A 16,598-nucleotide genomic window follows, 5' to 3' on the forward strand; every position below is an offset into this window, starting at 1 on the left:
AGGAAGAAGGGGTTCACTTTACGTGAGCAGCTCTTCAATATTGTCAGGCGGCGTGGCCACTCTCTTAAGTGCTGCATAATAGATGAACCCTGTTCTGAAGAAAAAAGGATCTTGCGTTTTTGGTACTCATTGCTCTCTTACTAGGGTGCTTCATAAAGAAATCCATGAATTCAATTTCACAGCAAACTAGTCGATCTGGGGGAAGCGTTGGCATTATTTTACCAGTGGGCAGGCAAACTATAGAAGTATCAAAGTCAGAACAGTCTGCCTATTTTGAGTGAGTAGTGTCCAAAGCTTTATACATAGCTCTTGATACGCTTAATACAGAGCTCTGGTTGGCTTTGATTGCAGTGGTGGTATTTCTTGAGCAGTGAAGACACAGAGTTTGGATTGCAGTCAAATGAGTAGTGTGCAATTACCGTGTGAAGAGTCTGGCTCAAGTGTCTTGCACAGCTTCGCACTAGGCAAAGGAACAAATTTGGTTTCTCAGCATTTTGCTTCTTTCACTCTGTTTTGATTAAGCAGTCCCAGTGCCGTTCTTTACCATCACTTGCTTGCTTCCATCATCAGATAGTTCTGCTACTTAAGGGAGATGTGTGATTGCACAGGGAAACCAATCTTAAGTGCCAGTTCTTGCTGTTTCATCATGCTGCTGTGGTGGGGCAAAAGCTGCATCAGCCAAATCAGTTCTTTGATATGGTTTATTTGACTGCACGTACAGTTGCATTGGCATAATGGAAGCCGCAGGTTTTGAGTTTGAGAGTGTGGGAACTGCCCAAAGCAAATTCGGAAACAATTTAAGAAGCACTGCTGCCAAACATGCAGCTTCAGCCAAGTTTATCTTACTCGCTGTCCCTGCCTTCTGTGCCCCCCCATTAAGTTGTCTTCTGTCTGCTGCGAGAAGTGAGGCAGGAGTCCTAAGAAGTGAGAGCGAGATCCTAGTGACAAGTCTGTCACATAAGCCTCTTGTGCCCTTAGATCATGTCCTGGGCATGTCTTGAAATAGCAGCCTTATGGGGAGAGGTGGGAGCTAGTCCCTCCAGCCCTGGCATTGGCCCTGGTTCCAGTTTCTTGTCCAGCAAGTTCCAGTCTTGCTTCCCTTTAGTTGCAAGTCTTACCTCCCTGTCACTCACCTCTCAGCCCTCCATCCCTCCTTGCCCAACCTGGGGGTTCCTCATTTTGCTGTGTCCCATCTGCAGCCTTTTCAACAGAGTTGCTCTTGGGAGAGGGGCTGTGTACAGGCTGGCTGCGTTGTAGTGGCTTTCTCCATCTCAAAATGTGCTCAGCAAGGAAGGACTCTGCAGTTTGTAGGTGCTATGCTCTCTGTTGGCTGCTGGGCAGGTGGAAATGGAGGGTGTTTTCAAGGCCTCTTAGTTCAGCCACCTTTGAGCAGGTTTTCACACAGCTGGAAAAAACATGTTGAGATGTAAAAGGACTCCTTTCTCTGGCACTTCAAGCCCCTCTTCCAGAAGTGAAGAAGCTAGGCCATGTCAGATAAGAGGACCATTATTCCAAATGTAGGAAGAAAATAGTTTTACCAATTTTTGTCTTGAAAACAGCTGATCTATTTTGATTTTTTTTAATTATTTTTTTTCTGTGAGAAAACCTCATCCTAATGAAGAATTGCAGCTAATCCTATCTCATGTTCTAAGGACTGCTTTGGCAAATTTTTATAAGGAAGTGAAAGAGGAGTTACCATGGCACAAAGTACAAGGTAACTTCAATATTAGGAGATGCTGCAAGCTCCAAATAGAAAGTTAGACTGAAATTAGAAGATTAGGCTGAGGATGGTAACCTTTCATTCTCTGACTACATTTTTTTAGATAAACTGCATGCATTACTATTTCCTTTCTTTGCATTAATATGGTATGTGGAATTTAGCTTTCAGAATTAACAGTCTCACTAAGTATTACGTTTGTCTTAACAGGTGCTTATTTTGGTCAAGTGTCATGGTTAGTGCTACAAACATAGTGTTCACCAAACTAGAATTTAGCCTTTTATTATCTGTTAATTTTTATTAATTCAACTGTGCTAAAACTTGCATGTAGTTTGAATACTTCTCTTCAGGATCTGACTTTGTCAATACAAACTTCATGATTTTTGTATTGCTTATGGAGTTCGACCTGCACGTGTTTCAGAACATCTGCAGTTTAAATAAAATGGCTTCTGTCCTGTGTTCCTTTTAATGTTTTGGGAAGAGAAACAGAGCAGATTGGAAGCCTTTTTTTCTTTATTGTCATCAACAGCAAACCTATTCAGTATTGATTTATCTGGGATTTAATTTTGAATTTTGAAACTTTGTCAGCAATCATAAATTTACAGAGGACTTTGGTATATTTTTCTAAAGGAAAAGCAATTGCAGTCTATAGTCAAAGAAATGGAGCCCATAGGCATTTGATTACTTTGGGGGCTATGATCTTTCCTGTTCTCATTGCCCTTAGTGATGTGAACACCTGAAAACATAGTTTGTATGTTCAGGACTGTAAAAAGCTTGTTCTGGTGGTATTTGGCAGTATGCTTGTAAACATTTATTGTGCCTTTTCTGGTTTTATTTTGCACCTGACAGAGCCAACAGTGCGGGCAGAACTGATGGAACAGGTGCCTCATATTGCTATGTTCTGTCAAGAAAACAGACCTTCAATCCCATATGCTTTTTCCAAATACTTACTGCCTATTGTGGTACGATACCTCGCAGACCAGAATAACCAGGTGAGTGTCTTTCAAATAGACATGAAATACATGCACTCTAAACTTCAATTAAAGAAAATTTCCAACGTTTTTTTCATCTAATGTGGTCTGTTCTGATTTGGGACCTTTTATCTGGTATTGTATTCTTATGGACAAAATTAAACAGTCATTTTGATAAGCTTACTAATTTAAATTCTGGCAAAAAGGAACAATAGTCATGAAAAACTGCCTCCTTGGTATAATTAAATTTCTACACCGTTATGTACCTTCATGACCAGTTATTTGTATATCGATCCAGTAAAGCTTTTGGATTGAACTTGTGTGGTTTGTTTTTCTGCCTGTATGAGTTAGTTTGTCTAAAGCTTTCTTTAGGCTTCTCCACATCGTATTTTAGGTCTCGGAGTTTGTCACTTTTTCCTTGTCCTTTCCAGATTTTCCATAATTAAAAATAGGTTCTTCAGCCTATTTCTCTCAGTAGTTGTTTTGCTAATTCATGCATAATACAACAACCACACTTCTGGTTGATATTCTCTTACTAGCAGGTTCAGTGATTTATTTCATTGTCTTAACCTCTGTTGATACTCCGTAGTGCATTTGACTGGCTTGCTCCAAAACAAAGACCTCAGAGGTGTTACCAAAATTGCTCGTTTGCAGTACATAGTCTCTTGCTGTGTTTAACGTTTTCTGATGAAATTACTTTTTTTCAGAGGCAGGGGTTAGCCATGTATGAAGTCACTTGTTAATGGTTATCTCATTTTGTACAGTCTTTCTTTTTTTTAGATGGCAGTAAGCAAAACTGTGTCTTAGAAATTAAAATACATTTGAAGTAAACACGGTTATTCATCATCAGCTAAACTTTTTAATCTCAGAAAAAGAGGATTTGTTTCATAAAATTCACGTTCCTTGTAACTTTGTTACTGCCAATTAGTTGTGCTGCTTTTCTTTAAAGCCTGAGCTTTGCCATGGCTACTTTTTTGACATCGCTGTCATGTGTTTTAGAAAGTACATAGGTGGACACTTTTATAGCATTGCCTTAGTTTACAGTATGCAGGTGTTCTTGGGTTCAAACATAGTTTGTTTCAAAAATGAAGTGTTTGCAAAAGTGTCCTGTCACAGACTGCAATTAATATAGGGGTGTGGCAGTGTATAGGTACAGCTTCCAACATACAGGGCACATATTTAAACAAAAAACCCCAAAAAAACTCTCTTCGAATTCTTCAGTTCAATTTTTATCTCTTTATGATAGGTAAGAAAAACAAGCCAGGCAGCATTGTTAGTTCTGTTGGAGCAAGAACTCATAGAGAGATACGATGTGGAGACCAAAGTGTGCCCTGTTCTGATAGATCTGACGGCTCCAGACAGCAATGATGACGTGAAGACGGAAGCCGTGGCTGTAAGTAACAGCGATACCAAATCACACGGTATAAAGTTTGCTTGAATGCTTGGTGTTGCAGTGATGGTGATGTGATTCCAAGTTGCACATCCATGTGGTATTTGAGAGAAAAAGTAATACTACTATCCATAACCAATCTGTAACTTTTTCCATGCTGTGTTACACTCAAGTCAAGGTTAAATTTAAATTCAGCAGCTTATATGTGCTATAAAGAAAAACTCAGATGGACAAGGCAGCTCAGGGGATTAATTTTATTGATTCCTAAAGTGTCTGGTATTGTTGGCTTTTTAGTTTTTTCAAGTTTGTTTGTTTTAGGGATGTTTAAATTGCATATGTGAAAAATTTCCATCAGTGGAAAATCTGTAACGCTTGAATTCTGTTGGTCTTTGAATTGCTGTATGTCTGTTCTCTTTATTGATTTTGTTTTGTTTTATTCAACAAAATAATAAGCATTTGAGTTGATTAATGCACAGTTGGTTGGTGGTTTTCTTTTTTGCATTAGACATAACCTTAATAATTAAACATTATTACATTGAATTAAATTAATAAGCAAATTAAGAAGTTAATTTGTAAAGGAGAAATGGCAGAAGGTACGTGCCCTAATTTTTCCCTTGAATTTTTGCAATTTATGTTGATGCTTTTTGCTGGGTGTTTTTTTTTTTTTTTCTTTTTCCTTGGTGGAGACTTCATTTTATGTTTTACTTTCACAATGTATCTCGACTCGTAAACAATAAGCAGGCTGGACACTATTGCATTTGGCACCAGATTTCTAATACTTTCTTGAGGAAACTACAGGTACATAAGGGAACAAAATTTAAAGCAGAACTGGTTTTACGTGTCTTCATTGTTTTGAAGATACTGAAACTTGACAAAGGTTTCTGTAGCTTGCTGACCCCCTAGAGGTTAGAAAAATAATAATTTGTTGTTATAGGAAAATTAGTTTAAATGTTTCTACTGATGTGATTTGGAAAGTTAAACATAAAATTCTTTTAGATTGCCTTCTTTTTTTGAAAGTTTTATTAAAAATCAGATTGAAAGCAGTTAAAGGGAAAAGCTGTCACTTTCTTTGGTATGATGTGCTTTTTCATTAATTTTATGTTAGGGAGTTGCATATGCGCAATATGGAGTGTTGTAATTGATTTTTAAATCATACAGAAGTTGTAGAAGTCACTTAAGCATATTGTCAGTAATTTTCTGTTAATTGGAAATATATATTCGTTAAGTATTGAAATAGTGAAAACATCTTGTACTTGTTTTTTTTTATTTTTGTAAGTCTGATAAGATAGAGTGATTTCTGAGAGTTCAGTTATCTCCTTTAGTTAGGAATTTGATTTAGTTTGGTGAAAGGCCAAACTCTTCTACAGCTGTTACATCATGACAGGGGGAGGGTAAAAAGAAAAACAGTAAATGCATTTTGCAGAAGCACCAAGCCTTTTCCATTCAAAATATGGATTTTTTTTTTTTCAATATTTGTCACTATTTTCAATAAAATTATGTGCATCAGAATAAAAAGTAAACGTAAAAAGCCTCTGCTTAACTGACATGGAATTGTGTGTTGTGCAAGCATCCCTGATTTGTGTCTGTCTTGCCATCAGATAATGTGCAAAATGGCCTCCATGGTGGGAAAAGACATCACGGAAAGACTTGTTCTTCCTAGGTTTTGCGAGATGTGCTGTGACTGCAGAATGTTTCACGTTCGGAAGGTATGAATTAACAGCATCTGGTCTGCATTATCTGTGAAAGGAGTGTCATGAACTTGGGATTTGCATTTGACTAAATGACTTCTTCCTGCTAGATCTCATTTGTGACGTGTATAAGTGAAAGCTATGGGTTTTCTTTGTAGCTTGCATTTCCACAGATTTTATGTTTGATGCTGAGTTGGTTTTTTTCCTGAGTCACTACCTTTATTATCAGAAACAAAGAAAGAATCTGCTTGTCCTTATTGTGTAGGTAGCCACGAAAATGTGAACCAACTGTAACTGATACAGCATCAGCCACCTGAGTTCGTATCTCTGTGTGTAGATGGAATTAAAGGTGCTCATTAAGATGAAATAAACCAGTACTCCATCATGGTATTTAGGTGCTGAGGCTGTGTTTTGATTTCACTCTGCCGTTGCATAGTTTGTTTTTCTTGATACTCCTTTGATAGCACTTTGAATGCGTTTCATCCTCCTTCCCTTTCACTTAAGTTCCGGGGTGGTTCTTTCGTGATTAAAAAAGGCTGATTAAGCTTAAAATGAAAAAGACAATTTCTAGAATTTTTTTGAAGCCACGAGAACTGATGGCATGGGGAAGTAGCTGATACTGAGTTTGCACCAAAACCTGTTTTTATGGTTTTAAAAGCAGTTTTATTTTTTCCTTTGATTTTGTTTGCTGTACTAAAACTATGGTCTTAGTGGTTATTTCTTACATTTTGTCTGCAAGGTATGTGCAGCCAACTTTGGAGATATCTGCAGTGTGGTTGGGCAGCAAGCCACTGAAGAAATGCTGGTAAGACATTTCTTAAAGGATTTTTGTTTTTAATATGAGTCACTAGTGGAGCTAGACAAGGTACAGAAGAAGGGCAGCTAAAATGATTAGACAACTACTACATACCCTTAGTAAGGAGTGTCTGAAAAAGCTGTGACTCTTCAGTTTTCCTGATGTGAAGTTATGATTGGTGTTTACAACAATCTTGAAAACAGTTACTGTGAATACAGAACTCTTACTTGTCAAGTTACACAGTCTAGAGCTAAGAGGTACTCAATTCTAGAGCTGTGAGAAGGGTTTAAACTAGACTGAAGAAAATACCCTGGGCTTTGGAGGCAGAGGCTATTTGCAAGTTCAAAAATAAATTAGGCAAGGGGTAGGTAGGAATATATCTTCTAATGTTTGTAAATACAGTGAGAGATTGCAGATACAGGGGGAGTCGGGGAGAGTATAGACTGCAAGAAGTGGTGAGGCTTGTGTGGTCTTTTCAAACGACATCACTTAATGCTGCTGTTCATTGATTGGATCTTTTGAAGTTGGTTTTCCTAACAAAGCCTCACAGCCATCCTGAGTAGGAGGGAACGAGAAAGAAAAGCAGAGACAATAAATGAATCTGGGTAATAACGAATTAAGTAAAGGGAAGAGATACAAATTCAGAATGGAAAAGCAGGGAACTGCATGGAGCAGTGAGCAGAGGATCTTTAACAGTGCCCCCCATTCCCCTGATGGGTCTGAGGGGCTGGTGGATGGTGCTAGGCTTGGAGACATGACCGGGCTAGGGAGCAGAAATCAACCTGACAGTCACTGGGCTCCTTCTTCAAGCTTTCTCCTCTTGGGGATATAGACGGCGAGCTTGTTGAGGGCCTTGTGAGGAGGCTGATGAATGAATCGGTGCCATGAATTAGTGAGGGACTTAGATGGAGAGAGGGTAAATGCAGGCATGACTTCAACAAGGGGCTCTTCAGCCTTTTGCAGATGTGGTATTGGGGCAGGTAGGCCTAGTGCGACCCTTGGGGCATTTCTTATGTTCTTACTGCATTTGCTGTTTTTTTCAGTAGGTACTGTGTGATTCAAGCCACTCAGTAATGAAGTATCATTGCGCAGATTTACATCCCATATGTTTCTTAATTGAGGATGTAAATTGATGTCTCTCACACAAATGCCACCTTAGTGACTATGTCATGAATTTGGATTAAAACTTGGTGGAGGGTGCAATTAGACTATGAAATAACAAAGTGGTGGTTATTTTATGTGAAAGCAATAAAGTGGCTAGATGGTTGGGGATCTCTTTCCATGACAAAAAATGCCATTTTCTGCTGTTGGATTTAAAAAAAAAAAAAAAAAAAAAAGTCAAAAAGCTGAATGGCTTTAGGTGGAACTTCATTTTGTAACATAAATGCTTTTTTAATCAGAAGCAAAGTCCAGAAAACTTCGCTACAGAAATTAGGAACAGCCAAACATCAGTAGTTGAAAACAGAGCTGTAGCAAGTCATTGTATTACTTGCATCTTGCCACTCTGCCTGTTGCAAGCGAAGGCAGCCATGTGATGACCTGCATGTCTTTCTTTGACTGCCTCACCTGCACTCTGTCCACCATTTCATCCTTACCATTACTGTTTCCAAAAAACCTGAGCACCTCAGCAACTTCAAAATGCTTCCGTTTTAGTAGTGAAACTATTCAAACCTGTTGCCTCTTGCACCAAATGTGTTTCTCTCATTCCCCTCTTCTTTTATGCAGTTCAGGCCCTACTTTGTAGGGTAGATGGTGACAGAGATTTGTCTAACAATGAGAAGTTTAGGTGGAAAAGAAAGGTTTTATTTCTTTCTGAAGATGCTCTTCCTCTGCATTTAAGTGAGATTCTTACAAAAATCTGAAGTGGTCTGTGATTGGTAAAACATTAATGCACCAGTATTCTTTATGTTTTTGTTCCTTTCAATGTTACTTGCTTTAAAAGAATGGTGTGGAGATGAGCTTTTGTCTTATAATAGGTTTTCTGGGTTTGAGGGTATTTTTGGAGTTGGGTTTTTTTGGATATAAATCAGGTTAGAAAGTTTACCTGTTTACCTTTTACATGTCTGAAGAATAGCAAGAATTTTCCTTATCTGTATCCATAAGTACCTGATTAAAAGGGTGGTGCTACTGAACGTGCGTTGTCTTGCAAATGTTAAACTAATGCCTTTGAGTATGAGGGCAGAGAACCAGATGAAGGAAATAAATGTGAAAAAAGAACTTGCTTTGAAACTAGTGCTGCCTGTTACGACTTGCAAACTTACTGTGTTCCTAACAGCTGCCAAGGTTTTTCCAGCTCTGCTCTGATAACGTGTGGGGAGTTCGGAAAGCCTGTGCTGAATGTTTCATGGCAGTTTCTTGTGCAACATCGCAGGAAGTCCGGAGGACAAAACTGTCAACTCTTTTTATTAATTTGATTAGTGATCCTTCACGATGGGTAAGAATTGCTTTTTGTTTCTTGAATAGCTGTCATATTTAAAGGATTTTACTGCGATACTCCATATAGAACTTCTCCCTGTAGGTGGAGATAACATAACTTGTTTCACCTCAAGCAAAGTTCTTCTCGGACTACTTAGTTTGTCAATGGGTGTGGAGAGTCCCTCACGTTTTTACTGCAGCGTGTAAGAAAAACTGTGTCAGTAGGATAGCTTTTCTTAGCTGCACGACTGTCTGTGACTTAATTGCTGAAAATCATTAACAAAACTGGAAAATTGGATGTGATTTATTTGTATATCTTCAAATTCCCTACCACCACCTCCTTTTCTGGGGTGAGTGGGGGGGGGGGGGGGTGTTTGTGTTGGTTTTGGGTTGGTTTGGGGGTGTGGGGGTTTTTTTGGTTGGTTGGTTGGTTTTGGGTTTTTGGTTGTGGAGTTTTTTGGGGTTTTTTTGCCTTGATGATCTACTCTTCAGACCTTGCTAAGTGGGTTTTTTTGTTTGTTGTGGTTTGTTTTTTTTTTTGTATTGAGCAGACTACTTCCAAGAGCCAAAAGCAGATCTTTTGCACAGGAGCATGAGCTCTTGGATCCTGGAAAGTCGTGCAAGTTGTAGCCAGCAGAATTATCAAATAATAAAAATGGAGGTAGATAAGATAATTGTTGAGAGGGGGAGAATAAATATTAGGAGAAGGGAGGAGCAAGTGAACAACATAGCCAAATAGGAAAGGGAAAGAAATGCAGAGCTTATCATTAGTCAAACTTACGATAGTGAAACGTCTGTTCGCCGCACAAAAATTTTTCTTTTCAAGGTGTTAAAAATTCTCAACTGGGCTTTCAAATTTACCTGCTTCTACTGTCTAAATAATTGTGGTTTCTTTAGTTGTGAGGAATAGGCCTGTCAAGTTAGTTACCTGTGATTTAACTGTGTTTTACCCTGCTTTTTCTTAACTTGTTTTTTTTCTTAGCACTTTGTGTACAACTGGCTGACTCTTTCCAGACAAGAGCCTCTGCTGTTGCTTTCCTCAGCAGGCTTATGACCCTTCCAGTTCCTAGTAGCAGGCATTTATGTTTTATAGGACAATAAGATTTTTTTATATATATATATATATATATATAAAAAAAATATTTATTTTCCCTTGGACCCTTTGCACTAGGTCCGCCAAGCAGCTTTTCAGTCTCTGGGGCCTTTCATATCAACTTTTGCTAATCCATCTAGCAGTGGCCAGTACTTTAAAGAAGAAGATGGTAAAAACCCAGAAGATTGTGGTTCTGCACAGGAAAACAGGTAAAGAATTTGCTGAATCTACAATTACTTTTTTTTTTTTCCTCCTTATTTTTCTTCTGTAAGAACTGCAAGTTAAGAAAATTAACTTTCCTGTATAAATTGAGTATTTGTCTTGGTAAATAGAAAGATCTGGAACTTCTCATAGTACTTAATAGACTACCAGAATTTTCAGTTATTTGCTAAAACTACATGACTCCTCAGTAACCTGACCTAGTTAGAGATGTCCCTGCTTATTGTAGGGGTGTTGGACTAGATGACCTTTAGAGGTCCCTTCCAACCCAAACATGTCTATGATTCCGTCTTAGGATGCCTTGGAATACACTTTCTGTGATGAAATGACTGACTTGATAGACAAGAGAGAGCAGTGGATATAGTCTACCTAGATTTTAGTAAGACTTTTGACGTGGTTTCCCGTAAATCCTCATAGAGAAGCTGATGAAGTGTGGGCTGGATGAGCAGACAGTGAGGTGGACTGAAAACTGGCTGAATGGCCAGGCCCAGAGGGTGCTGATCAGTGATGCATGGTTGGAGGCCAGTAACTGCTTGTGGATCTCAGGGGTCAATATTGGGTCTAGTCCTATTTAACATCTTCATTAATTATCTGGATGGTGGAGCAGGGTGTGCCCTCAGCAAGTTTGCTGATGACACAAAACTGGGAGGAGTGGCTGATGTGGCAGAAGGTCATGCTGCCATCCAGAGGAGCCTCAACAGGCTGGAGAAATGGGCTGGTGGGAACTTCTTGAAGATCAGTAAGGAGAAGTGTGAAGTCCTGCACCTGGGGAAGGACAACCCCAGGCACCAGTACAGGCTGGGATCTGACCAGCTGGAGAGCAGTTTTGCAGAAAAGGCCTTAAGGGTCATGGTGAACACAGGTTGACCGTGAGCCAACAATGTGCCCTTGCTGCAAAGAAGGCCAGTGGTATCCTGGGCTACATTAGGAGGAGTGTTGCCAGCAGGTCGAGGGAGGTGATCCTTCCCTCTGCTCAGCACTGGTGAGGCCACAGCTGGAGTGCTGGGTCCAGTTCTGGGCTCCCTACTACGAGAAAGACATGGACATACTGGAGGGAATCCAACAAAGGGTCACAAAGATGATGAAGGGACTGGTCTGTCTCACATACGAGGAGAGGCTGAGACACAGGGTCCTGTTCAGGCTGGAGAAGAGAAGGCTCAGGGGGATCTCATCAACATCTGTCAATACTTGAAGGGAGGGTGCAAAAAGGACAGAGCCTGGCTTGTTTCAGTGGTGCCCAGTGAGAGGACCAGGGGCAATGGGCACACACTGAAACACGGGAGGTTCCCTCTGAACATCAGGAAACACTTTTCTACTGTGAGGGTGGCTGAGCACTGGCGCAGGTTGCCCAGGGAGGCTGCGGAGTCTCCATCCTTGGAGATACTCAGAAATTGCCTGAAAATGGTCCTGGGCAAGTGGATCTGGGTGTCCCTGCTTGAGCAGCGGGTTTGGCCCAGATGACCTCCACAGGTGCCTTGCAACCTCTACCATTTATGCTGTAAGTAAATTGAGTTTGGTAAATAGCAAGCTGATAGCATGTGTGTGAATTTTCAAGAGCATCTGTTTGCAGTAAGTATATTTTGTTTTTGAAATGTGCATTTGTTTTGGCACTCAACAGCAAACAAGTCAGGACTACAGAAGATGTTACAACAGAAGATGAGCACAACAGGACAGAGGATCTGTCTTCACATGTTGATAGTGACGATTTTGCAATAAAACTTGAAAATGCCATGGAAGATCAAAATACAGTGTCAAATAACTCCCAGCGGGAAAGTGATTTCCAGACTGAGTCATCCTTCCATTGCACTTTGTCTTCAGAATCTTGCGGGGAAATGGCTGACGAGAATGAGCGAAGCTCTCATTGCTGCACAGCTGGTCTGCGGGAGGCTGGGCTGAATTCACAGGAAACCTCTCTTTCAGAGCAGGAATTGTACAACTCTTTCCATTTCTGGAGGACTCCACTTCCTGAAATAGATATTGACTTTGAGCTTCAGCAGACTTCTGAGATAATACTCGATAGAGAAATTCAGGAACTCACCATGCCAGTGTCTCCAAACATTCCTATGGCAACAAGGAAAGAATTGGAAGAAATGATAGAAAATTTGGAACCTCATATAGACGATCCAGATGTTAAAGGTATAGTAAAGATACTGAAGCACTTTGAGTGTTTGGAGATAAGCGTATGTTTCTTTAGCAGTCTGGGCTTTAACCTTTCAGTTGTTTCAGAAGTCAGAAGTACTACTTTCTCCTGGTCCTCAAAGAGATTGTACTTGTTTTGGTTTAATTGTGGAAATTGATGATGAACTGAAAGGGAACTTCCATTTGTGTAAAGATATTTAAAGGCAGTATGATTCCTTCCATAAGCTGAGTACCCATACAGTTAGCAGTATAAACTTCTGACTGCCTGTTTTGACGATGTAATCAAATAGATGGTTCAATGGCATAAGCTGTTGATCAGGAAATTAACTTGTAATTAGCATACATGCAAAATAAGAAGGCAGGTTAATAAGATTTTCTTTTTAAATATTGAAGTGTGATAAATGATTTTCATTTGTTGCAGTATCCATTTTATTTTTAATGAATTAGTCTTCTCCATTTTTCTGCAAGGTCTTTATTTTGCAATCTCATGTTGTCAACTGAAAATTGATCCAAACTGAATTCTGGAACTGAACACACACCTACCATTTTAAAAGCTCTTGAAGGGTTGAGAAGGGTTTCATAAGTATGACTAGCTGGTGGAGCAGCACCTCAAATTCCTGCTGGGCTAAAATGCGTCAGCTATTTCACACGTACCTACCAGAGATACACTTCTCTTGGTGTTTGTATACAGAATAAATTCTAAGGCACAGCAAGCTTTGAGCATCGCAGTCAGAAAATCCAGAGGTACCACTAAGGAAGAAGCCATGTTATTCTGGAGCTGAAGAATCCCTAGGGGAAAGCGTGCCTTTGTACCAGAAAAAGTAGGAAGGAAAAAGAGAGCCAAGCTGGAAGTGGGTAAAACATTTTAGAAGAAGCTGATGCTACTTTGAACTTCTTTTTGATGTTAGTAGGTTGATATGCTAATAGCTTTTCTTAAATCCATTTTGGGCTGCTTCCATTTAATCTATTGTGAAGTTACTAGATGCAGCTTCGATGCCTTAAGAGTGCTTTGGGCAATGTGTCTCTAAGGAAAGAGGTAAAAGAAAAATTTCAGCCTTGCTAATGATCTCAGTCTTCATATACCCCATCTCTGAAGCCCGCTGTTAAAACTTGCGCTGCTGTTTGGGTTTGTTTTGTGAAACCTTGTTCTGTCCAGTTACAGAACATATCTTAAACACATTTAATGAAGATTTGTGTGGGCATGTATTTGTACATCCAGAATTGCTCTGTGTTACGGGGTTATTTGTCATATGTGTTCATATCTTGTTTCAGAGCAAGTTGTATTTTTTTTTTGTACCTCTCTTGACTGGGTGTCTATGCAGTTGTTGACTAGCACTTGTGTATTTCAGTAGAAGAAAACTGTTACTAAGTTGTCAATGCCCTGGGTTCTCAGTGCCCACAAGTTAGGAAAGATCTGAATTAGGGTTACTAGTGCCATTTACTCTTAATTTGGGGTGGGGTGGATGGTCTTAATTACTCAGTCACCTTTGTATTCCTTTCGGTACCTCTGACTTGATCAAGGCTGTGTACTGAAGCCCCATGAAACACACCTTCTAAACCTTGTATACTTTTTTCCTCTTGCCTGCACTTTCATTGTTTGCTGTAAATACTTCAGAAGCTGGAATTTGACAACATGCCTGTTTTGATTTGGTAATGCTGTTTTAATTTTACACAAAGTGCATTGAGGCATAAGGAAAACAGACCAAACCTGATAGAATAGTATTCATTTTGCATGCTTGTCTGAGACACTAAAGCGCACATAGAAGCGGTAGGTATCCAGACTTTAGTCTCAGAGTAGCTGACTTAATTCCTATATTTTGGACCTTACACCCCATAAATTGTGACAAGAGGGAGGTAAACTCCCTTTGGGGGTGATCCAGAAGATCAGAGCCCTGACTACCTCTTTGCTCATGGCAGTATCAGGAGTTATGTGTCCATCTTTATCAGCTGAAACTGTTGTTGCAAACTGATGGTATAAATACTCAGTCCAAAGGTTGTCTTAATTTTGTTGTTTTCATAGAAATTTTATAAAACTTCTTAACTTCACAGATAATTTTGTTTCCAGTATATGTGGCTTACAAGCGTTTGCCAGACAGGTCCCAAGTGGTGCTTAGGGTCTTTCCTGCCCTCCCCCCTCCTCTTCACCAGACTAACCGTTATATTTTTATGAGTCTTGTACTGTGTGTGGGCTGGTTCTTGACAGCAAAGACTGAGCAAGCTAGGAATTTTTTTTTTCCTCTCTTTCGTTCTTTTTAAATCCCTGTGACCTGTTTCTTGTACTTACTTGCTTCATTGGTTTGCTGTCACCCAAGTCCTGGATTCCTGCCTCCATGCTGTGTCTCTGTCTTTGTTGCTGCATTCCCAGCCAAGGGACGGGAGTGGAAGATGCAGTGTACTCTGTGGTGGGTAAGCGAAGGCTTGCCATAGTGGAGAGCTCCCATAGCTACACTGCTCTGGGTTTTATAGCAAGTGGGGCAAGCATCTGAGAGACATCACAAGATGAAGTGGGGATGAGTTAGCAAAAGTCTAGTTTGGGAATGAGACTGTAGTGTGTGATGTTATACATGTGTCGATAAGGCTAAGTTGTTCAGACAGCCTTAACTCTGGCTGTGCCTGCCCTCTCAGCGCTTGACTCTACAACTTCAGCGTCCTTCTCTTAACACGTTTTGTTTTGGAGAGTATTTTCTAAACTTTAATAAATAAAAAAATTAATACCTGTTGTGTGGAACTATATTGGCCAGGGTCATTGGCACAGGGTTTTTGAAGGTTCTTAAGATCACACTGAATTTTTATTCTTTAACTCTGCAGAATAACTGATAATGGTAATAAGGTGATGTCCTTCATGGTACAATCAGTGGAGGCTGATGATTTTCATTTTGCTAGTTGGTTTCAGACCCAGTCCCTGACAGCTGAGGCAGGTGCAGGGATTGGGTACTGGAGTTCAACTGGCAGTGATTCTGTCTGGGTCAGAGCAGTACAGTGGTGGGGTTTTTTGTTTTGGTTTGGGTTTTTTGGTTGGTTGGTTGGTTTTTTCTCCCCCATGTGTTTTGCAGTGTATATGCATCCAGAGCAACTACTATACCTTTATGCCCCCATCCCCTCCCTCGGTGTGTATTTCCTCTCCTATTTCCTGTTTTCTTTTCTTTTCTCTTCCTTTCTGGATTCTGCATTCCTCTGCTTCACATGCCACACCTCACCTTTCTATGTTGTGCAAGGTGCTTCTTCCCTCACCTGCTTGCATCATTATAGCAGAAGTGTTGAGAACAGAATAACTCAGCTTTTATCTGTGGGGTACCTCAGCATACTATGCCAAGGGGAAGGGGGGAAGGATCAGTGGAAAGGAAAGGCATTACCAGCTCATGCAGCCCAGAGTACTATATCTTCAGTGCATACCCCAGTCTTCCAGATGTCTTGGCTGTCAAGCACTAAAGGGTTACTGCTTAGATACACAGAATGAACTGTTTGTGGTTGTGTGGGGGTTTTGGGTGGTTTTGTTTGGTTGGTTTGGGGTTCTTTGAGTTTGTAACTTGACTGCGTTTTCTGGTTTTGTAGTGCACCTCCCTATCATCAGAGCAGTTTCCATTTCAAACTTGAAATCCTTGCTCCAAGGGCATGGAGACTGATGAGGTCTCTAGCAAACACAGTATTTTACAAGCGACCAGCAGCTGCCCTAGAGCAGACTCTTTTCTGTAATCTCATTCTCAGAAAGGGGTGAATGGCTTTAACTGAATCTCCTTCCAACAAATCTTTACCTTGAGGCTTTCTCTCCAGAACTAGCTTGTTGCCAAAGTGATAAACCTGAGTGATAGGTAGTTGAGCAGTCAGCAACCAAGATAAAGATGGCCTGTGTTTTCACAGACAAACTCCTAGCTAGCAGAGCGACACAAGCTATGCAAAGTTAATCAGTGGTGTGTAATCTCTGTTAATAGGACCTTTTCAATCCACTGGCCAGACATCCTGAGGGTCTCAGACTGGGAGATGGAAACCTGCAGATTCCTCTGAAGTGTGCTGGCTCTTTTAAAATTATCACAGGGTCTTTATTCAGGTCACCTTTTTCCAGCTCCCTGAGGCTGCTGCTGTCTTCACTTCAGAAGTTGCTTTTCTTTCCCCAGATGTTTTTATTTCTTTATTTTTCTTTCCAGGGACACTTTCTTCAGCTTTATTTATCTC

At 40.2% G+C, this 16,598-nt stretch overlaps 1 protein-coding gene across 1 annotated transcript in view; it reads left to right on the top strand.

The window, feature by feature from the left end:
* The window catches only part of PPP4R1 (protein phosphatase 4 regulatory subunit 1), a 64,743-nt gene that overhangs the window by 30,503 nt on the left and 17,642 nt on the right, over positions 1 to 16,598 (top strand). The window contains exons 5-11 of the mRNA XM_086472473.1: positions 2,567 to 2,709; positions 3,935 to 4,081; positions 5,677 to 5,784; positions 6,506 to 6,571; positions 8,838 to 8,996; positions 10,149 to 10,279; positions 11,908 to 12,425. Of these exons, the coding sequence (XP_086328599.1) occupies positions 2,567 to 2,709; positions 3,935 to 4,081; positions 5,677 to 5,784; positions 6,506 to 6,571; positions 8,838 to 8,996; positions 10,149 to 10,279; positions 11,908 to 12,425 (1,272 nt within the window). The remainder of the gene's footprint in view (positions 1 to 2,566; positions 2,710 to 3,934; positions 4,082 to 5,676; positions 5,785 to 6,505; positions 6,572 to 8,837; positions 8,997 to 10,148; positions 10,280 to 11,907; positions 12,426 to 16,598) is intronic.

This window comes from Leptosomus discolor, chromosome 13 (genome assembly GCF_034619465.1).
Source record: "Leptosomus discolor isolate bLepDis1 chromosome 13, bLepDis1.hap2, whole genome shotgun sequence".
Classification (NCBI taxonomy): Eukaryota; Metazoa; Chordata; class Aves; order Leptosomiformes; family Leptosomidae; genus Leptosomus; species Leptosomus discolor.